The sequence below is a fragment of the Eubalaena glacialis genome, chromosome 13 (assembly GCF_028564815.1).
Source record: "Eubalaena glacialis isolate mEubGla1 chromosome 13, mEubGla1.1.hap2.+ XY, whole genome shotgun sequence".
NCBI classification, from domain to species: domain Eukaryota; kingdom Metazoa; phylum Chordata; class Mammalia; order Artiodactyla; family Balaenidae; genus Eubalaena; species Eubalaena glacialis.
Genome location: NC_083728.1, coordinates 73216968 through 73239992, shown reverse-complemented (window position 1 = coordinate 73239992; position 23025 = coordinate 73216968). Strand labels below are relative to the sequence as shown.

General features: G+C 43.9%; 1 protein-coding gene across 1 annotated transcript in view; it reads right to left on the bottom strand.

The window, feature by feature from the left end:
• OTOA (otoancorin) overlaps nucleotides 1-23025 on the bottom strand; it is a 60071-nt gene that overhangs the window by 3190 nt on the left and 33856 nt on the right. The window contains exons 19-26 of the mRNA XM_061208812.1: nucleotides 21960-22150; nucleotides 20278-20371; nucleotides 15211-15340; nucleotides 11938-12125; nucleotides 10036-10191; nucleotides 3984-4126; nucleotides 3628-3764; nucleotides 2640-2737 (exon numbers count right to left, since the gene is read on the bottom strand). Coding sequence (XP_061064795.1) covers nucleotides 2640-2737; nucleotides 3628-3764; nucleotides 3984-4126; nucleotides 10036-10191; nucleotides 11938-12125; nucleotides 15211-15340; nucleotides 20278-20371; nucleotides 21960-22150 — 1137 coding nt within the window. The remainder of the gene's footprint in view (nucleotides 1-2639; nucleotides 2738-3627; nucleotides 3765-3983; nucleotides 4127-10035; nucleotides 10192-11937; nucleotides 12126-15210; nucleotides 15341-20277; nucleotides 20372-21959; nucleotides 22151-23025) is intronic.

Below are 23025 nucleotides of genomic sequence, written 5' to 3'. Positions count from 1 at the left end.
ACGCTCCAAATCGAGACTTCCTCCTTCAAGTAATCAGTAGTAAAGGAGAGGTGAAAAGGTGACAATGTTGTTTAATGCAGTGCAAGGTACCCACCCTACCCCACCCCCAATGCTTCAAGTCCCCCACCTGAGAAACACTGATGTGGAGGAGAAAACACACACCTAAAAGGCAAAGACCTGAATCTGTGTCCCAGCTCTGTCACATAATAGCTGTGTGACCTTGGGCAAGTTTCATAGCCTCTCTGGGCTTTTGGACTAGATGTGGGATGGCACAGATAACTCGTCTCCTAAGTGATTCTCACCCTTGCTGATGAGTCCTGTGAGGGCTCAGCGAAGGGGAGTACAGTAATCTATTAGTGATGTCTGCCATGGACACCGGAAATGGGATATTCTGCCGAGAGCAGAAGTCCTTTGAGGGCCCTGAACAAGATGTTTTCTGAAGTCGCTTCCATCCTAGAGAGGACTTGGTGACTAGTTCCAGTGGGTGTGGAATGAGATGGGATGGCAGGGGCCTCTAAAGTCATCCTGCTTATTTTCTAAGGGCCCCAAAGATTCTGAGAAAGGGGGTTCTGCTCCTTCACCCCATCTTCTTCTCTCCTTCACCTTCTTCTTTCCCATCCAGGTTGATGCTTCTCTGGAATCATGTCATTCCCCTGCTTAGAACACTTCCCTGCCACCTCTCCAGGCCACAGCTCAAGCTCCTGAACATGGTAATGAGGGCTTCAAGCTCTGGGTCCTGCCCACCTCTCCAGTGTCCTCTGTGCTGGCACACTTCACTCCTGGATAATGGAGGTCCAAATCTGCAGCCCCCAGAAGGCAGCACTTCCTTCTGCCTGGAACACTGTTCCTCCCTCTCCACCTAGCTAACCTGTCCTGCAAAATTCAGCATCACCTCCCCCCTCTCACCACAAACACACACACACACACACACACACACACACACACACAGGACATGTTCTTCTGGCTTACACCTTACATCTACCATTAATATAGAGTCTGCATTATAAAAATGATCTATTTTTCCAATGTTGCTGCTTGCAACCCACAGGCCAGATTGAATCTCTAGGCCTATTGCACTGTGTTTTAAAATATAGATTCAAAGTGGTTGCCAACATTTAATTATCAGGAGATTTCATATGAAAATGAGATTTCTGGATTCTTAAATAAAAAGGAAGATCCAGCAATACTTGGCCCACATTGTCACACTGCATCAATGTGCCAGAGATGAGAAGCAGCTTCCCCAGATTTTGACAGGGCTCTCCAGTTCACTTCAGTCCCTACCCAGGCGACTGCACTCCCTTATGTTACTTTTCAAGCCCCTGAAGGCACTGTGTTATACCCCTTCACCAGTGCATCCCAGGGGCACCAGCTTGGAGCCTACATCCTAGCACCTAGGCTGGAGCCTACCACAATGTAAGTGGCCACTAGGAATTTTTGGAGTAGGTAAGCTACAGACTGCATTCCAGACAAGACCAGGAGAAAGTGCTCAGCAACATGCCAGCATCAAGAACCAAGCTGCCTACCCCATGCAGAGCCCCCAGAGGAGAAGCTCAATGGCGTTAAGGACTATGACTTACTTATTTCCCCTAAACAGCTACCACACCTCTTCTGTGCTGGGAACTGTCCTGGGTGCTGAAGTGGTTCAAGGTCGCTCTCTTTCCTAAAATGAACCAATGATGTTGCATCAAGGGAGTTTGTCTAGCCTCCTGTGTGTGCCTTATCCAGTTTTTATGGACAGAATGTGTTTCCAAGTTACATAGCAGGCAAGAACACCAGCGTCACTCCTCATCAGAGCAGACTGTCCCCACCAAATCCTCTCCTTATCTTGCACATGACAGGAAGGAAGGACCTCTCACTGGACACCCTGCTTCCCTAACCTCAGTTGATCCAATTCAACCCTCTCAATTTTTTCCATAGCTGTTTGTCACCTGTCCTACTGTGGCTTCCTTAACACTTTTCTTAAAATCAATTAAAATATTTTACTTAAATTTATTTTAAAAGGAAATGTTATACAGGAAATGTTATCCCTCATCTGCAATTCTGAAGTCCAAAAAAGTCAGAAAACAAAGTTTTTTCCAAAGTTTAAGACAAACTTATTTGCCAGCAAAATCTGACCTAAATTGATGTGAGACCATTTATAGTCTCTATGTATTCCAATTAGTGTGATTTGTCACAGATTTCTTCACGGAAATATTAATGCATTTGCTTACAAGGTGCTTCCCCAGACACTGCTGAAGGTATTAAGTTACCATACTGTAGATTCACAGAGTGATCTTCCTAAAATCTGGAAAATTCCAAATTCTGAAATATATATATGCCCCCAAGGGTTTTGGATAAGGGAATATGCACCTGTCATACCATCATAAATAGAAAATCAGTACCAGTGGCTATGAAGAGAAGGAAACCGTAAAAATAGATACAATTAAAAGATAAATTTAAACTGAAGAAAAAAATACTTAAAAAACAAAAACACCTAAAATTATCTTGTGATCCATCCGCTGTTGGCACACAGCTCTCCTCTGGCCCTATTAGCAGAAGGCTGGTTGCAGGTCCCTAGAATCCAAGGCCCACCATCTGCCTCCCTGTGTGATTTGAAATAGGGTCAAGCTCCCATTCTCCTTGAGGAACTGAGTACCTACTTTGAATATCTCATCAGGAAGGCATTTGATTGCTGATGGCTGGAAATATGGCATCAAATCCTTGTCAAGCATTCGGAGCTCTTCCTTACTTAATCCAGCTGGGGTGAAAAAGGAATCATGAGGGTTTAGTTCAAGCCATCAGAACTCCATTTGTTTTATTAATGGTGCTGCATAATGTACAGATCTGCGTGTTCTAGGCAAACATCTTTCCTTACAAAAGTCCCTGAAAATCACACCGGGGAATTAGGTTCCTTAATCAACTCAGGGAAAAAAATGTGGGTCACATTAACCCTGATTGGTCTCCTACAAGGAAATGTATGCCCAGAAGGAGCTTCACTTTACACAAATTTCAAATTGTGTATAAATCTATTTTGGAGCCAATTAAATAACATTCTAAACCACTTTAGCTACACAAAAATTACCAAGAGAGCTTGTTTAAAAAGCAGACTTGCAGACCCCACCCTCTGCAACTTCAAGTCATGAAATCTAGGTTCAACCATAACTCTATAGATAGTCACTACACGTGGTCAAGGATTCTTTTTTTTTTTTCAACACTATATTATTTAACCTTTATTTTTTTAACATCTTTATTAGAGTATAATTGCTTTACAATGTTGTGTTAGTTTCTCCTGTATAACAAAGTGAATCAGCTATACATATACATATATCCCCATATCCCATCCCTCTTGCATCTCCCTCCCACCCTCCCCATCCCACCCCTCTAGGTGGTCACAAAGCACCGAGCTGATCTCCCTGTGCTATGCGGCTGCTTCCCACTAGCTATCTATTTTACATTTGGTAGTGTATGTATGTCCATGCCACTCTCTCATTTCGTCCCAGCTTACCCTTCCCCCTCCCCGTGTCCTCAAGTCCATTCTCTACATCTGCATCTTTATTTCTGTCCTGATTCTTTCATTATTTTGTTTGTTTTTGTCCCCAGGTTTAAGGTTGGAAAGGGAGAGAAAGGCATGATCAAGGTGTCTCTTACCTGCAATGGTCCCAAGCTCCTGCAGGACAGAGCTGGACCACTCAGTGGGCCCCCCAAACACAACTTCTGCCTTCCTCTTAAACTCTGCCAAGACGTGGGTGCTGCAGAGCAGGGTCCCAATTCTGGCCACCACCACCCTGGTTATGAGGGAGGATGTAGTGTGAGCCTGGGAGACTCTCCAGCCAAAAAAAGATATGCAGAAGGTTTCAGCACCAAAAAAGGATCCAGCTAATCTCACTCCTTATTTTAGCCCAGAAAGGTTGCAAAGCATGAGGAAGCAGAGAACATCTTGCTGAATGAATGAATGAATGAACCAATCAATCATTTGCTACTTTGCACACTAGCGTTTTGGTTACCTGAATTCTGAGATCTTTATAAGTGAGATTTCGGTGATGTTCATGGCACACAGGGTTGCACCAAGTCCTACTAAGTGGAAGCTCTTCAGATCCTGGACACTATATCCTGAATCCTCCAGGAACCCTTGCAGAATGGATTTAGCCTATAAAAATGCGGGAGGATAGGAAATGAACTATCCAGGGATGATCGAGACCCCAAGGTCTGAGGGGACAATGGAGCCAGCCTCCTGACTGATCGCCCACCCTGCTCCTCTGAACATACTGCCCACCCCAAATCATCCCAGCCACTCATCCAGGTTAACCTCCTGAAGGTGCTGCTTCTACGGAGCATGTCCCCTGATCGATGGAGGCATCTTTAGGCCGTGAAGCTCTTGTATCCTTCACCAATGTTAAAGACACCTATGGGCTTCCCTGGTGGCGCAGTGGTTGAGAATCTGCACGCCAGTGCAGGAGACACGGGTTCGTGTCCCTGGTCTGGGAAGATCCCACATGCTGCGGAGCAACTGGGCCCGTGAGCCACAACTACTGAGCCTGCGCGTCTGGAGCCTGTGCTCCGCAACAAGAGAGGCCGCGACAGTGAGAGGCCCGCGCACCGCGATGAAGAGTGGCCCCCGTTCGCCGCAACTAGAGAAAGCCCTCGCACAGAAACGAAGACCCAACACAGCCAAAAATAAATAAATGGGAAAAAAAAAAAAAGAAGACACCTACACCTTGTGTCTGTGTCTGCTGGCTTATCCCCTTCATCACTCATGACCGTCACATAGTTTGGTCATTTAAGTTCTTCTGTATCAGGATCCAGACTTTTCCAGCATCTGTTTTCACAACTTTCTGACAAAACCTTGTAATTTTCTGCCTTTGCACCTTTACTCAAGTCAGTGCCTCCATCTGAAATGCCCTTCCTGCATTCCCAACTGTTAAAATCCGACCATCCTTTTATTTGGGAGTTCAAGTCAAATGTTACCTTCGTGAAATCTACCCTGAAACAGGTTTGCCTCTCACTCTTCAATTCCAGGGAGTAGTACATTAAATCCTTTGGCATTAAAAAACCACACAGGAATCTCTTCAATGAGCTTTGATTTAGGGGCTGATGTGTAGTGTAGGGTCCCTGTAATTTTACTATAGTGACCATTCATTATTCATGACTTTCCCTGGAGAGCCAGACCTCCTACACTCTCACTTCATGTGGTTCAATTGGAGCTAACTGCATTCTGAGTTCCAGAGGTGATGCTATGGCCCAGTCCTGGCCATTCAGTTTGTCTCTTAGCCTGGCTGCAGTGACTGGTTCTAGACTAGGCATGTGGTCCAGTCAAAACCAACCAGGACTTTGGTTGGAGCAATTAGAAGAGAAGAGCTTTCTTTACTGTGGACTGGACCTTGGAAGGACAAACACCTGAATCTGCTAGAACTCAACACGTGCAAAGAAACTGCCCCTGGGGACTTCCCTGGTGGCTCAGTGGTTAAGAATCTGCCTGCCAATGCAGGGGACAGGGGTTCAATCCCTGGTCCGGGAAGATCCCACATGCCACGGAGCAACTAAGCCTGTGCGCCACAACTACTGAGCCCGTGTGCCACAACTACTGAAGCCTGTGCGCCTAGAGCCCATGCTCCGCAAGAAGAGAAGCCACCACAATGAGAAGCCCGTGCACCACAACAAAGAGCAGCCCCCGCTCAATGCAACTAGAGAAAGCCCGCGCGCAGCAACGAAGACCCAACACAGCCAAAAATAAAATAAATAAATAAATTTATTTGAAAGAAAGAAACTGCTTCTGAACAAAGCCCACACAAAGGAAAGCAGGGTCAAAAATTGGTGAGAGATGGATTCCTGACAGTAGTGTTGAAGCCCCTGGATCCAGCCATACCTTAATTCCAACCTTGACCTTCTCAGTTATGGGAGTCAATTCCATTCTTGTTCAAGCCACTTTGAGTTGGGTTTTCTGTCACTTGTAACTGGATTAACCCTGATTAATTAGATCCAGATATGCTGGACCTGAGGAAGGACCCAAGTCAATCTCCTGAAGATGAGCCGTATAATTGTCTGGCTCCTCAGGGCTCATGGAGGCAGATGCAGAAGATTACAAAAGGGCCAGAGCTCACAAGGCAAAGATAGGGAGGAGACCTCCAAGGACGAACATCTCCTGAATGCAAGTGAGGGTCACAGGGGTACAGTGAATCTTCCCATCTCCCTTTAATGTCAGTCCATCCCATCACACACTATAGATCACTCCAGTGTTAAGAAAAAGTATTGGCAAAGATTGTGAAACGCTGCAATGGGATTCCACTTTTCACGTGGCTGTTGTCTTTCTATCCCTCAGGTCTGTTTATACGCTACCTGCTCAGAGAAGACTTCCTGGATTCCCCCATCCCAAGTAGCTTCCCTCTGCACTATTTCCATGAGCACCTTGCCCATTTTCTGCTTATCACTTATCAAAATTTATTAAATGTTTCACCTTGATCACTCAACTTTTTGTCTGTATCACCCAGTAGAATCTCCAAAGACAAAGACCATATCCAGCTAGTTCACTCCTGCATCCCTATACCTGATACAATGCCTGGCCCATATTAGGGTACTTTTGGAATAATAAGTACTTTTTGAATGAATGAATGAACATCTGAGTGAGCAAGCTATAGAAGTTGTAGGCAATATATACTCCTTCGAAATGGCATCAGATTATTGCCGTCATGTGATGGATTGGCTTCAGAGAGACTTCCCACGTCTCTGCAAATTGGACTGGTCAGTGTCTTCATGAAGATTCCCCTCAATGATTACAAAGCTCACAGGTACTGTAAGTGAATTTCAGTAACACAATGTTTAGATTTAAATGTCTTTGAATGGCAATGTGCATCCAAAATAATAATAGCTAATATTTATTGAATGCTTACTGTATGCCAACACTGTTTTGACCATTTACACATACTATCTCATCTAATCCTCACAACAACCCTAGGAAGTAAATATTAATATTATCTCTATTTCACAGATGAGGAAACTGAGGCACAGAGAGGTTAAGTAACTATGCCAAGGTTACACAGCTAGTAGATAATGGTTCTAGGATTACAACCTGGGCAGTCTGACTTCAGAGCCAGTGAAGATGTTTGGGGATGAAGGAAAGATGGAGATTCAAGTTAGCTTTTGAACTTTTCTTATTAAGTCTTCATAATCAGGTTTCACTCATTGACTCATAGCAATCTGTGCCCCCCAACCATCAGGCATGCCCATTTTAAAATGAAAGTGCAAAAATACAATTCAAATAAAATTACTTTGAAGATGTGATATTAAATTGTCCTTGCCACTGGAACCTGGAAAATGCAAGCTCAGCCTGCAAGGTGATAAGCCAAAATATATTTCCTAGAGTGACTGGAGCACTGTATCTGTAATGATTCCAAGACAATTAATACCAACACTTTTAGGCAATATTAACCACTGGAAAGTGAATAGCTGTAAGATTTCAATCTCTCTGTTCATCCCTCTGGCTTCTATAATAGTTTTTTTTCCTTTATATTGGTTTTTAAGCTGAACTATCTGTTAATGTAGTTTCACCAGGTCTGACTATTAATCTAGAAACATGCATTTAAGCGTTTGATTGGGAGCTAAAGTTGAGGAACTGACTGCAAATGATATATGCAAATGTTGGTTTTCATATCCTCTTCAAACATATTGATAAATCTCACTGCCATCCATGGGAATTGAAAATTGATAAAAAGGGAAAGAGATACTCTAGTTTCTAAGTTGGATATATTTTTCTGTTTTCTCCCAGACTGCGAATAGAATGATTTTAATATTGGAAGTGTGATGTGGCACTTCTCAAGCCAGTCAAAACCAGTTTTAGTGTCACGGAACCCCAGGATTGCAGAATGTCAGAGTGGAAGGAACTGCGGACTTGGGGGTCCAACCCCCTCACCTTGCAAATGAGGAAGGTGTTAAACTGCCAGAGAGAAAAAGTGTGATGATGACAATATGCTGATGACAACAGTGAAGACAACTAATTTTTGTTGACTACTATGTCGCAGGCATTGTTCACCATATTTAACATGTATTAACTCACTTAATCCTTATGACCAGGACCTCCATGTTACCTAACTCCAGGGGGGCACAATTCACACCATGTTCTAGTTGAATGGTGCCACCCAGAGTCACGTGACATGGCAATCCTGATTACAAAAAGCTCATGAGAGTAGGGGACATGCCTTGGTTTTGCTTGCCCAGCATCCATTCTCCCTTTGATAACACCATGCTTTTCCTTTGGTGAACCACCTGTGCTCATTTCCTCTTGCTGCTGTAACAAATTACCACAAACTCAGTGGCCTGAAACAACATGGATATATTCTTTTACAGTTCTGGGGGTCTTAAGTCCTAAAATGGGTCAGCAAGATGTGTTCGTTCTGGAGGCTCTAGAGAGAATGCATTTCCCTGTCTGCTTTAGCTTCTAGAGGCTGCCTGAATTCCTTGACTCGGAGTCCCATCTTCCATCTTCAAAACCAGCAGCACTGCACCTTCAAATCTCTCAGTGTGTCCCTTGTCCCTCTGCTTCCACTGTCACATTGCCTTCTGTATCTGTGGTCCTTTCTAAGGACCCTTGTGATTATGTTGGGCCCACCAGGATAACCTCCCATCTCAAGATCCTTAACCTAATCACATCTGCAAAGTCCCTTTTGCCACATAAGGTAACATAGTCACAGGTTCCAGGGATGAGGATGTGGACATCTTTGGGGATCGTTACGATACACGCGTTCCCCATCCTCAGTTCATATGGCCCTGGTGAGATAGATTCCACTCCCTGGTGCATGCCAGGCCAACCCACATATTCTAATCCTGACCAGATAGTTTAGGGCCGGGCAATTGCATGATTGGAGTCAATGCTGGGACTGTTTCAAAAATTAATGAGAAAGGGGCACTTTTTTCTGGGGTTGCTAATTACATGATACATAAGCCTAGTGCTGAAAACAACAGCTGAGGGAGGGCTGCCTGAGAATGAAGTTAACACACAGCAGCTAAGACTCCCCTTTCTAGCAATACAGTGGATTAACTTCCCTCCCAATTGAAACAATTAAATTCTGGACGGAACTTCTTCTTTAGCCTGTGAAGAATTAACTGACACAGGAATCACCCTCTCACCATAAAGTGAACAAAGTATATGAAACAACTGTATTTAGACACCAGACAACAGGGAGCACAGGCCTATAATCCTGGAAGAAGGAAAACAAATCAGGTGAGCCCCCACAATTGTCCTTGCTCTCTGCCCAGAGGCAGTTTCCAGGCTATGGAGCAGGAAAGGGAACCCAAAAAAGCCCAGTGGTCAGGCTGAGTTGAGGATACAGAGATTCAAGTTCAGAGAGGCCAGGGATCCTATAATTTGTTGGGCAAAGTACTGGAGAGGAAGAAACTGCACAGAGAGAGAGAGAGAGCTCCAGAAATCTGCAAAGAGGTCTTCTCAAGTCTGGCTGAGTGCTGATCACATGCAAGGAATGAAACTCCACATAAATATCAAAAAAGGCATCAGAAAGCGGTAGTCTGAACAATTCTCAGAGCTCACATGGAGCTGGAAAGAGTTCACATTCCCACCAGCCAGAGAGAAGAGGTCTTGAAATACACGGAGCATTGGATAGAGTCCTCAGAAGAATCATGTCTCAGTGATGGGGATAAATTAACCACAGAATAAAGCTCAGTCTAGACTCACCCTTATAATGCTCAAAGGGAAGCCTCAAAATGATCATACTGATCTAAAAGTAATTTAAGTGTATGCCAGAACAAAGCCCAATACTCTTTAAAGGAGTACCACTAAATTGGGTGGGTGCTCAAAGATGTAAAATTTACAACACCCATCAGCCCATCAAAATTACTAGACTTGCAAATAAGAAAATATGACCCATAACTACGGGAAAAATTAGCTAACAGAAACAGTCTCAGAAATGACAATTATGATGGAATTAGCAGGAAAGGTTTTTAAAACTACTATTATAAATACTATTAAGTATGTTCTAGGATGTAAAGGAAAATATACACAAAATTAAGACAGAAGTAGAATATTTGAAAGATCCAGCAACATCTACTTACCTGCCCTGGGGTCCACTCTGTCTGCTGGCTGAGGGAAGCCACAGTGTCGATGGAGCTGAGATTCAGCTGCTCAAGCTCACTCTCAGTAAGAGCCAGAACAATGCGCCCCAGGGAGGCCAGATGGTACTCTCTCCAGTAAGAAGGCGTGTCCCAAACCTTCAGGTGAAAAAAAAAAGCCAGATTAGACAAACCAGATTAGACTGACCATTACTGACAGCATTTGAAACAGACACAGGGCAAATTTCTTTAATATATAAACTTCTCTTATAAATCAAGAAGAAAACGATGACTACATCTATTATTGCTTTAATAGACAAAAGACATGAACAGGAAATTCACAAAAGAAGAAATAAACATATGGGAAAAGTTCAGTCTCAGTCATAATTAAAGAAATGTATGTTAACAACAATCAAAGAATACTAAATTGGCTGAGCATATGGACGAGGAGTAAAAAGAATTGGAAAGATATGGGGTACAGGATACCCTCATTTGTTGGTGTTGAGAATGTAAGTCGGTACATGCTTTTTAGAGGGGAATCTGGCTACATGCATCTAAAGCTTTTAAAATATTTATACTCTTTGACTCAGAAATTCCATCTCTGGGAATTTAGCCTAAGTAAATAATAAGACAAGTGGCCAAAGAAATATGTATAAATATGCACCTTGAGGCCTTAAAAAAATAAACAATCTAAAAGTCTACCAACTGGTTACATAAATAAAAACGAGCCATAAAGTGAAATATTATATAGCTATTTAAAATACTGATATAGATTTATTTTTCTGATATATAAAAATATGCACTATACACTGTTGGTGTGGACAGCACGCTATTTAATAGTATGTGACTGTGATGCTATATTTTGTAGCATATATACGTATGTATGAAATATATGTATGAAATATATAAATATATTTTACACACATACACAGAAGTCTGGGAAGCTTCAGATGAACATACCAAAACATTAACAAGTGCTTACCTCTGGGTAAAAGATTATGACTGATTTTCTTCTTTATTATTTTCTGACTTTTCTACAATAAACTTGGATTACTCATATAAAAAATAGTTATGGGCTTCCCTGGTGGCGCAGTCATTGAGAATCTGCCTGCCAGTGCAGGGGACACTGGTTCGAGCCCTGGTCTGGGAGGATTACACATGCCGCGGAGCAACTAGGCCCGTGAGCCACAACTACTGAGCCTGCGCGTCTGGAGCCTGTGCTCCGCAACAAGAGAGGCCGCGATAGTGAGAGGCCCGCGCACCGCGATGAAGAGTGGCCACCGCTCGCCGCAACCAGAGAAAGCCCTCGCACAGAAACGAAGACCCAACACAGCCAAAAAATTAATTAATTAATTAATTTTTTTAAAAAAAATAGAGTTATCATTTTAAGGAATTTAATGTCTTAACCCCACAAGGGTAACTATATAGTCCACAACCATCCTAATAGCTGAAACAAGCCACTCAAAGTGATCTCTATAAAGATGGCAAATTACTTCTGGTCCTCTTTTTATTCCTTTCTGCTCTGTTTTCAGGTGAATTTGCAACAGATTCTGAGAAAACCTCCTGCAAGCAGCAGTGGGGTTCTCCGAGTGGAGAAAGAAAAGGCACAATTCCTGGAAACCACCTCAGTCAGAGGCACCAGAGCACCCACGGAATCTGATTTACTGAGCGTACCTTAGATGCCGACACATCTCATTCCTGGCCAGGATGCATCTCATTCCCTAAGAGGGAGGAGCTAGAAATCTCTCCAGAGCGGAGATCACAACTATGGCTCTGAACTGATGCAGTCAGATTTCAACAAGATGACCCAAGAGAAAGTGAAAGAGAGGGGTCTGTGCACGGCAGGGCTGGGACCCTGTGCTGGGTTTCCCTCTGTGAGTGCTTCCTCCCTGAGATGGGCTTCACCTGTACTGCCTTCTCCTTCAGGGTCCTCAGCTGAGCTGGGCTGAAGCTCCTGACGGCGCCCAGCAGCTCCACGCTCCTGAGGAACGCATCCTCCCCCAGGCAGAGCAGGCCCTCGGGGGCCCAGCAGGCGTTGGCTTCCGCCAGCTTGATGATGTCATTGGAGGAGGGAGCCGAGACTCCATGGCAACCTGAGGAATGGGCGACATGGGGAAGGAACAGAGGAAAGAGAATTTCAGGAAATGTGAGTCTGTTTCTTTATTGAAATGAGTAATGTTGTTCTCCAATCGGATTTATCCATGAGAAATAGTGTAGGGTAGAAACTGAGCTCAGGGACTCAGCGACCATTTTGAATCCCACTTGTGCCATTTCTTCCTAACGAAATCATGGAAATGCCAACTTTTTGCAAAGCCACAAACACACACACAGTAGGAGCTTTGCATCATTATGACTGGACTGCTAATTGCCTTGAGGGCAACAGGAGGTGGTGGTGAACAGTTCTGGCTTTAGATTCAAATCCAAAGCTATTTAACCCCTCTGTGCCTCAGATTCCTAGTCTATAAAATGAGTATAAAATTACCTCATAGAATTTTTGCGAGGACTAAATGTGTTATTATTTATGAAGCACTTAGAACAGTGCCAGGTATACAGTAAGTACTCAATACGTGTTAGCCATTTTTATTATGCTACCTGCCATAGCCACCCCATGCATTTGAGTTTGCAACCCAGAGTTAAGGCTTCCAGAATTATAAGGAAGGGGCGCTCCTATCTAAGTGTGGAAAGGGAAGATGATTTGCCCTCCATAAAAATCTTGGTGGAGGCTATGGCCTTCCCATCCCAGGACAGAGGAGAAATGGGTCTGTTACATTTTCCTTGGCAACAGGAGAAACCCATCCATATCAGTCCTGAGTAAGCTGAACCATACCTAGTCAAACCACTTTCTCAGCAACACACAAATGAGATATTGCCTTTGCTGGCCCAGATGTGCCCAACCTGAGAGAAAACCTTCGCCTTAAGAGCAATCCTGGGTTTCTTATCTTAGGAGCTGACGACCCCTGATGCTGACAGACTCACCAGCGCCACCCGGGGCTGGGCATTTCCCAGGCCTTGTGGCCACGGCCCATTCACTGCATCTTAAATGGAAATTCACTGGACTCTAATCAAGAGGCAAAACTGGACCAGGTCAAAGGTACATGTCTGGTCCTCAAACATCTTTATCACAACCCACTTGGAGGAGACGAAAGACTCATCTCTCCTAGACCCCCTTTGCCCCACTTTCCAATGAAAGCAGGATTCAGTGAAAGTACAGAATTAGAGAACAGAATGGTTTAAAAGTACAGCAGGGACTTGGTCTTATCACTCTGTATTCCTGGGGCTTAGAATAGGGCCTGACACATAGTAGGTGTTCAGGAAATACTCATTGAATGAATCAACACACACAAAAATTAACTAAAATGGAACCAAGTAGTAATTCTGCTAATCCATTAATGACTATAAGCACAGCAGTAATTAATACCCAGAACCAACTAAAGAAAACTCCAATTAAGCACTGGAGCTAAGTGCACCCTCTCCCAAGGGTGGAAAGTCTTACTTTCACGTATCCACAGGCAGAGAGAAGGAGCACAGCGATATGACAACCGGACTGCTAGGCGGCGAGGAACGTACGGGCTAGTGGTGAACATCACCTGCTTTGGGTTCAATTCCAAGAGCTGCCATTGACTGACTCTGAGACTTTGGCCAAATCTCTCAATCCCACTAAACCTCATTCTCCTTTGCTAAATGGGAGAAAGCATACTGCCCACCCCATAGACAGAGGTGAGGACGAGACAATGCACGGAGAGGCGACGACCCAAGGTGAACATCAGTCCCATCATGACATTTCCGTGCTCGATGCCACCATGAAACCCCACCTTAGGGTCTCCTTTACAAGGAGATAAGACCCCACTCCAGCCACACTGCGCCTCATTCCTCCTTCCTCCCCCACTCCTGTCACACTCTTTCTGCCCAGAAGACTCTAACTCCAGGCACCCACTGGGCCCACTCCCACACTGCCTTGGGTCTTTCCTCAAACGTCACCTTAGTGAGCCCTTCCTTAACCGTGTTCTCCTTTCAAATTACAGCCCCACATCCCACACTCCCTGACTCCTGTCCTTTGCTTTATTTTCCTTCTTGATACTCATCACACAACATACTACGTACTTCACTTATGTCTGTAATTTATTGTCTGGCTACCCCCAACCCCATCTGAAAGTAAGCTCTATGAGGGCAGGGGTTTTTGTTTTGTTCACACAGTCAGTGCTCAAAAATTATTTGTTGCAGGAAAGAAAGTAAGCACGGATTACTTTTATTACTACAATTATTCTTGGGTCTGGTTAACTTTGTCCCCTCCTGCCTGGCACAAGTCTTCACTCAGGAGGTGCACAATAATACTTGTAATCATATCTAATACTTACTGAGCATTTCCTATGTGCCAGGCACTGTTGTGCACATGTTTATAGGTTTAAAACCCACCAACCTTCACGATAATCTAATGAGGTAGGGATTTTCATTATCCCCATTTTACGGAGGATAAAACCCAAGGCACAGAGAGGTTAAAGAGCTTACCCAAAGTCACAAAGCCCATAAGTGGCAGCCCTGGGATCCAAATCCAGTCAGCCTGGCCCCAGCACGGCAATTCATAGCCACACAGCCATTTTGGTCCTTAAATCAATTGTTTTGAAATGTTTGTTGCACATGTTCACCCATTAAACCTACTGGCCTGGGTAAGGAGTGCAAGATGTGATTCCAAATCACTTTACAAAGATGTAATTCTGGGCTTCCCTGGTGGCTCAGTGGTTAAGAATCCGCCTGCCAATGCAGGGGACACGGGTTCGAGCCCTGGTCCGGGAAGATCCCACATGCCCCCCGGAGCAACTAAGCCCGTGCGCCACAACTACTGAGCCTGCGCTCTGGAGCCCGTGCTCTGCAGCAAGAGAAGCCACGACAATGAGAAGCCCACGCACCGCAAGAAGAGTAGCCCCTGCTTGCCTCAACTAGAGAAAGCCCATGCGCGGCAATGAAGACCCAACACAGCCAAAAAAAAAAAAAAAAAAAGAATAAATAAATTTATTTAAAAAAAAAAAAAAGATGTAATTCTATGCCCTGTGGATTTTTGCTACTCTACTGCTTTGCAAACATTGCATTCAGTCCCCTGGACAAGGAGTCCTCTTGAAGCCAGGGACTTAGCCAAAACACTGCTGCCACGACACGGGCTCAGATACCCCCAGAAACACTCACCAGGGCTGCGGTCAGAGCTGGGGCTCTCCTCACTGCTGTTCCGAACAGATTCAAAGACAGCCTGGAGGAATTCTTTGGGGGGCAAAGTCCCAGCCATCTTGGAAGCTGTTTGTTGAAGGATGTCAGGAAACTGTGCAGGGCAGCGAAGATGAAAGAGGAGGAATGAATAATAATTAAAGCACATGAAACACAGACTTAGAGTGTAAACTGGAACACTGCTTCACTGCCTCCATTGCTTTTTTTTCCTTATACAGGCATACGTCGTTTCATTGCACTTCGCTTTACTGCACTTGCAGATACTGCATTTTTTATATATTGAAGGTTTGTGGCGACTCTGTGATAAGCAAATCTATTGGCACCATTTTGCCAACAACATTTGCTCATTTCATGTCTCTGTGTCACATTTTGGTAATTCTCACAATATTTCAAACTTTTTCATTATTACTATATTTGTTATGGTGATCTGTGATCTGTGATCCTTGATCCTTGACATGACTATCGTAATTGGGGCACCACAAACCGTGCCCATATAAGACAGTGAACTTGATCAATAAATGTAGTGTGTGTTCTGACTGCTCTACCAACAGGCTGTTCCCATCTCTCTCCCTCTCCTCATGGCTCACTATTCCGAGACACAACTATATTAAAATTAGGTCAATTAATAACTCTACAATGGCCTTTAAGTGTTCAAGTGAAAGGAAGAGTCACAAGGCTCCCACTTAAATTAAAATTAAAATGATTAGGCTTAGTGAGGAAAGCTTGTCAAAAGCTGAGACAGGCTGAAAGCTAGGCCTCTTGTACCAAACAGTTAGCCAAACTGTGCATGCAAATGAAAAGTTATTGAAGGAAATTAAAAGCGCTACTCCAGTGAACACACAAATGATAAGAAAGCGAAACAGCCTTATTGATGATATGGAGAAAGTTTTAGTGGTCTGGATAGAAGATCAAACCAATCACAACCTTCCCTTAAGCCAAAGCCTAATCCAGAGCAAAACCCAACTCTCTGCAATTCTATGAAGGCTGAGAGAGATGAGAAAGCTGCAGGAAAAAAGTTTGAAGCTAGCAGAAGTTGTTTCGTGAGGCTTAAGAAAAGAAGCCATCTCTATGACATAAAAGTTCAAGATGAAGCAGCAAGTGCTGATGTAGAAGCTGCAGCAAGTTATCCAGAAGATATAACTCAGATAATTAACAAAGATGGCTACACTAAATAGACTTATATTGGAAAAAGATACCATCTAGGACTTTCATAGCTAGAGAAGAGAAGTCAATGCCTGGCTTCAAAGCTTCAAAGGACTGGTTGATTCTCTCATTAGAGGCTAATTCAGTTGGTGACTTTAAGTTGAAGCCAATGCTCATTTACCATCCCCAAAATCCTAGGGCCCTTAAGAATTATGCTAAATCTACTCTGCCTGTGCTCTATAACTGGAACAGTAAAGCCTGGATGACAGCACATCTGTTTACAACATGGTTTACTGAATATTTTAAGCCCACTATTGAGACCTACTGCTCAGAAAAAAAAGATTCTTTTCAAAATATTACTGCTCATTGACAATGCACCTGGTCACCCAAGAGCTCTGATGGAGATGTCCAATGAGATTGATGTTGTTTTCACGCCTTCTAACGCAATATCCATTCTGTAGCCCACGGATCAAGGAATAATTTTCACTTTCAAGTCTTATTATTTAAGAAATACGTTTCTTAAGACTATAGCTGCCATAGATAATGATCCCTCTGATGGATCTGGGCAAAGTAAATTGAAAACCTCTTGGGAAGGATTAACCATTCTAGATGCCATTAAGAACATCTGTGATTCATGGGAAGCGGTCAAAACATCATTAACAGAAGTTTGGAAGAAGTTGATTTCAACCCCCATGGACGACTTTGAGGGGTTCAAGACATCAGTGGAGGAAGTAACTGCAGATGTGGTAGAAATAGCAAGAGAACTAGAAACAGAAGTGAAGCCTAAAGATGTGACTGAATTTCTGCAATCTCATAAAACTTTAATGGGTAAGGAGTTGCTTCTTATGGATGAGCAAAGAAAGTGGTTTCTTGAGATGGAACTACTCCTGGTGAAGATTGTTGAAATGAGAACAAATGATTTAGAATATTACATAATCATAACTTAGTTGAAAAAGCAGCAGCGGGGTTTGAGAGGATTGACTCCAGTTGTGAAAGCAGTTCAACTGTGGGTAAAATGCTATCAAACAGCATTGCATGCTGCAGAGGAATCATTAGTGAAGTTGCACTTCACTATGCATCAAACTTCACTGTCCTATCTTAGGAAACTGACAGAGCCACCCCAGCAAGCACCACCCTGATCAGACAGCAGCCATCAACATCGAGACAAGAGCCTCCACTGGCAAAAGATTATACCTCACTGAAGGCTCAGATGATGGTTAGCATTTTTTTAGTAATAAAGTATTTTTTAATTAATGTATTTACATTGTTTTTTTAGACATAATGCTATTGCACACTAATAGACTACAGTATAGTGTAAACATAACTTTCATATGCACTTGGAAACCAAAAAAACTCATGTGACTTGATTTATTGCAATATTCACTTTATTGTGGTGGTCGGTAGCCCAACCCATAATATCTCCGAGGTATGCTTGTAGCAGCTTCTCATATAAATTTAATCCCTAGCCCAACTAGTCTCTACAAAGAATCATATAAAATAATACCCAATCTCAGTACTAATCCAATACGTGTTCAATAACATAAGTATATATTGTTTTTCACCCATCAGATTGTCAATAATAAAATAAAGTGATAATACCTAATGCTGGCCAAGATGTAGGGAAATATGCATACTTATTTCTCTGTGGGACTGTTAGATGGTGCATCATTACCATCTGATAATATCTATAAAATGTATGTATGCCTATGTCTTTTGGGGTTGGTACTGTTTGTTAATTTTTGTTAAAATTTATATGTATAAAAGGAGGAGGAAAGAGTTATCTCTGAGTTCTAGGTAAAGACTAGCAACGAGGGGGCTTCTGATTGCCCTGGAGAAGGTGCCATTTCTCATCTAGAGCTGATGCACTTTGTCAAGCTCAGGATATTATTGGTAATCTATCCAAGAGTCTAGAGAATTCATCAAACGCTTCCCTATAGCTGTGTGTCTTTGTGTCCCAGTCACCAAAAGAGTGTGCCCCGAAAGTCGCTAGGTTTTATAGTTCCTCCTTCTATTCTTATCTTCAGAATCAAAGTCACAGTCTAAACTAGTAGTTCCCAGCCCAGGCTGTAGGTGAGAAGCACCTGAGAAATCCACAGACACCCGGGCCCTGCCCGAGAGATTCTGAGACCATTGGTCTGGGGTGGGGTCCATGTGTCTGTCCCTTTTAGAATTTCCCCGGTGATTCCCATGTGCAGCTAAGGTCACGAGCAAAACTGCTCTAAGATAAATAGTTAACTTCTAAAGAGCAAATTGCACAGCAGAGTATTTTCCATTTTGTATTTTTAAAGGGAGAACATGTAAAGGCAGGAGGAAGATTTTCCAGAAAGGATGCAGAAGAATCTGGGAACAGCAACTGCTGCTGAGGAGAGAAGCTAGGAACCTAGAAATGTGGGGCGAGAAACTTCTCATACTATAGCCTTTGGTATAGTTGGGATTTTCTAACCAGGAGCATGTATTACTTGTTCTATTAAACATTTCAGGCATTAAAACAAAAAGTAGAGAGAATAATACAACAAAGCACCCATGTGCCCAGAACCCAGCTTAAGAAATAAAACATCACGAATATAATTGATAGCTCCCTCCCTCACCCTTGGCCTCCCTCCTTCCCCAGAAGTAACTGTCACCCTGAATTTGATATTTGATAATTAACCATTCTCATGTACTTTTAAAGTTCTCTTACATATGGCATTGTTTTGCATGTGTTTAAAATTAACTAGTATTTATTTATTTACTTCGTATCCTACTGTACATATTTTTTTGCAACTTCCGTACACTGTGTTTCTGAGATTTAACCATGTTGATACAAGACTTTTTCGATTTCAAAAGCTGATTTTTTAAAAAAGATTAGATAAGCATTTAAGATATATGCAGCTGCTGCTTATGACTCTAGGTTTGGACACCCCAGGAGATGATTTTACCATGACCGGACACTGGAAGGTTGCTGTGCATGTGTGAACCTGGGTGACGTGCCAGGTGTTCAGGCCCCCTGAGCGTGTATGACAACATACATCTTGCATGTGTGAGTACAGGGGTGAGGGTGTATGGATGTGCTTTGTGGTTGATCTAACTCTTTTTCAGCAAACATCCCCTCCTACCCCACCCTCCGCCTGCATGGAGGAGACTTCCTGCCCCACTGAGGTGGGCTTGCTCATGTGACTTGCTTTGGCCGATAGAAAGTGACAGCCGGCCATTTTCCAGCCCAGGCCTTAAGGAGAACTGCACTTTGCACTCCCTTTTCTAGAGTTTCAGACTTTCACTGTGAGAAGAATAAGCTCCAGGTAGCCTAGCCCTAGAGGCAAACTCAGTGTCCCAGATCCACAGACCAGTCAGCAAGAAATAAATGCTTCTTGTTGCATGCCGGTGAGATTGTGTAGCTTTGTTACACAGCAGAAGCTGACTAGTACGTGCTCATCGGGCATGCCTCTTGGCCTTGTCTAACTCTTGGACAGTTACTCCAAGTAGAGTGTTATGCCCAAAGGCAGTGCTCAGTAAAGATTTGGTTTTGGATTAAATATGTTTGCCCATGTGATTGCACACATTGGACACACATATGCATGTGCATATGGCGCTGGTGGGTATAAGCCCTCGAACAGGCATGCATGTGGGAAGCACACAGATAGCAGAGTGGCAGCTAAATGACAGCTCCTAGCCTGTGCACATCTGCCTGGAGGCCAAGTGAAAGACCCTGAGCTCGTTTAGCGGCTGCCTCACTCCATTTCCCTGAACCTTGGGCATCCTGGAGTGGAGCTGGAAACACCTGAGCTCTTTGAGGCAGGGAGGAAGTTTCCAGAAAAACAAACTGGCAGCAAACCCAAGGGAATATAACTAACCACACTTTCTCTCCCCTTCAAACTCCCTCAGCCTTCTAAAGTTAGAACACAGAGGTACCTTTGTGGCAACAGAGCTTAATTCATCTCCTGAGAAAAGTACTAGAAAGGGTCCCAAATCCTTTGTAGTCTCAGCTGTCCAGTTCTGGGGGAGTCTAAGGAGAGATAATAAGCAGTAAATGGAAACATCACACTCTTGTCCTTGTCCCCCAGCATCTTTTTCTTTTAGGAAAAGATTATCTTTATACCTGGAGAGGCTGTCAATCACTTGGTCCCACATCCCTAACCAAGAAAATAGACATGTGATGCAAGCGGACCGATCAGAGTCATCCCTGGCAATTGTGATGGAACTACTAGAGAAGCTCTCTCTTTCTTCTGGCATCTCTAGCAGTAAAAAGGATATTGGAGGCCATTCCTCTCACCAAATGGAGAAAGTAAAGGCCACAACCAAGAATACAGAGCTGAGAGATGGGAGGAACATATTCCTGATGACATCATTTGAGCCCCTGGATCCAGCCATGCCTGAAGTCCCATCCATTTCTAAACTCAGTAAACTCCCATGTTTTAGTGTGAATTGAGCTACTGAATTTCTGTCATTTGCATCAGAGTGTTTCCTTCCTCCCTTTTCTCAACAGAACAGTAAAGATATATTTGCTCCTTTTAAATTACCATAATGGTCTCCTCCTACAGCAAGATGAAATTTCCTCTAGAGCCTGGCAGAATAATAACAGCACTGACCCAGGATCCACTGTTGTTCTTATGGAGACCTCAAATGTCTACAGGGAAGTGCCTCACACTAGGATATCTCTAAAGGAGGTCTGCCCAATTAGCAATGATAACCCTTCTCCTAGGACCAAGGCAAACCACCCCTGGCCAAAAAGCCTCCCCTTAACTCTTTGATTAATGATATTATCCTAATAGACTGTAAGTTCCATGAGGGCAGGAGCCACACTTAATAATAACCACTGTATCTTCATTCCTAGTCATAATGCTGTTGTCACATACTCAGTACTACATGCCAGGCACTGTTGTAAGTGCTTTAACACTTAATGCATTAACTCAGCTAATCATCACAACAGCCCTATGTGGACTCTCACTGTCCCCATCCTACAGATGCAAAAATAAAGTGCAAAAGACTGAGTATCTTTTCCCAGATCACACAGACAGTAGACGGTAGAAAAATTTAACCCAAGGAGTCAAGCTCCCAAGTCCCAGCTCTTAAACTCTATATAATAGTAAGTGTCTGGAACACAGTAATTACTCCAAAAACATTTGTTGTCTAACTGCTGACCGATATCTAGGCCCTACTCAAATATCTGACCTAACTTCAGAAAACTCTGCATGGGAAAGAACAGCTCTGTTTTCCCCCGGGGAGTTCTCACTCACCCAGAGCTGACAGTGCCTCGATTATTTGCATTATTATTATTGGTGGTGTTGTTTCACAGCAAAAATAATAATAACACCTCCATGCATTTGTAAAGTGCCATCTTTTTGAAACTCTTTCCCTTTCCACAAGCCAAGATGTATTGGTGACAACCACATGAGGCCTGTAGAACAGCTATCATTCTCACTTTACAGGGAATCTGAGGCCGAAAGAAAAAAGGTCATGTTTCCAGAATAAATCTAAGTGTCTAACCTCATCCTAAGTTAGAGCCTCTGCTCGGAGGCAGGAGAGCCAGGGCTGGGTGCCCCTTCGCCGGCACCCCTACCCCAGCCCTGGAGCCGAGCCCGGGCCCTCCTCACCCGTGCTGCTCCAAGAGCCTGAGCCTCACGGCCACCTTCTGCTGGGGGCTGAGGTCCAGGCAGTCTCTGAGGCTGTGCAGTGCAGTGGCCCAGGCCCTGGGGGACACCCCACGGTGGATGACGGCCGCTGGCAAGTGACACAGCAAGTTTCCCAGGATGTCCACGGTGTACTCATCTGCAACGGAGTCATTCTGAAACCAACAAGCGGAGCTGGTGGAAAGGTCCAGTGGGGCTCAAGATCGTGATCCTGTAAAACACTTCCTGACCCCAAACCTCGTAAAGGTTCCAGCATCTGAATCGCCTACCCTGCCATGGACTTGGAGAGAAGGCACAGGGCCTAATTTTACCCCAGGGGTGCCGGCCTCAGAAGTCTGGGGGACCCCACGGGGGGCGGGTTTGGGTGGAAGACTTGTACATCGTGAGCATTCACTCAGTGAGGCTGTGGTCGGCGTCACTGTGATTGCTCTGAGGATACCTCAGGGTTCAGTAACCACTATAATGATAGTACTGCAATAATCAAAACAGCACTTCAAAGTTCATACGGCCCTTGAAAGCCTCCAGAGCTCTTTCTCAAAATGACAAAAATAGCTAACATTTATCGAGTGCTTACTATGTGCCAGGCACAGTTCTGAGTGTTTCCATGCCTTAACCCATTCATCTTCAAAGTAACCTTAAGAGGTAAGTACTAATATCATCCACTTTTTCAAGATAAAGAAACTGTCACCTCTGCCCTTTGGGCCTTTGCATTAAACAATATATTACCTGTTTCATGTCCTCAATACTCCATGAATAAAGTGCTATTGCACCCATCTTACAGATGAGGAGACCGAGGCTCAGGAAGGGGAAGTGACCTGTCCAAAGCCACATAACCAAGCGCTGGCAGAGGTGAGTCTGGAACCCAGACTCTGTGTATTGTGCTCCTTCCAGTCCTCCAGAGCGGCCTCCCAACATTCAGGCCCCAGAATGGCAGTCCCCAGAACCAGTAGCCAAGAGGGTTCCACCCAGTGGTTTCAGAGCCAGCTTTAAGCCCCACAAGTCGGACTTCTGGCCATCACATCAGACTTGA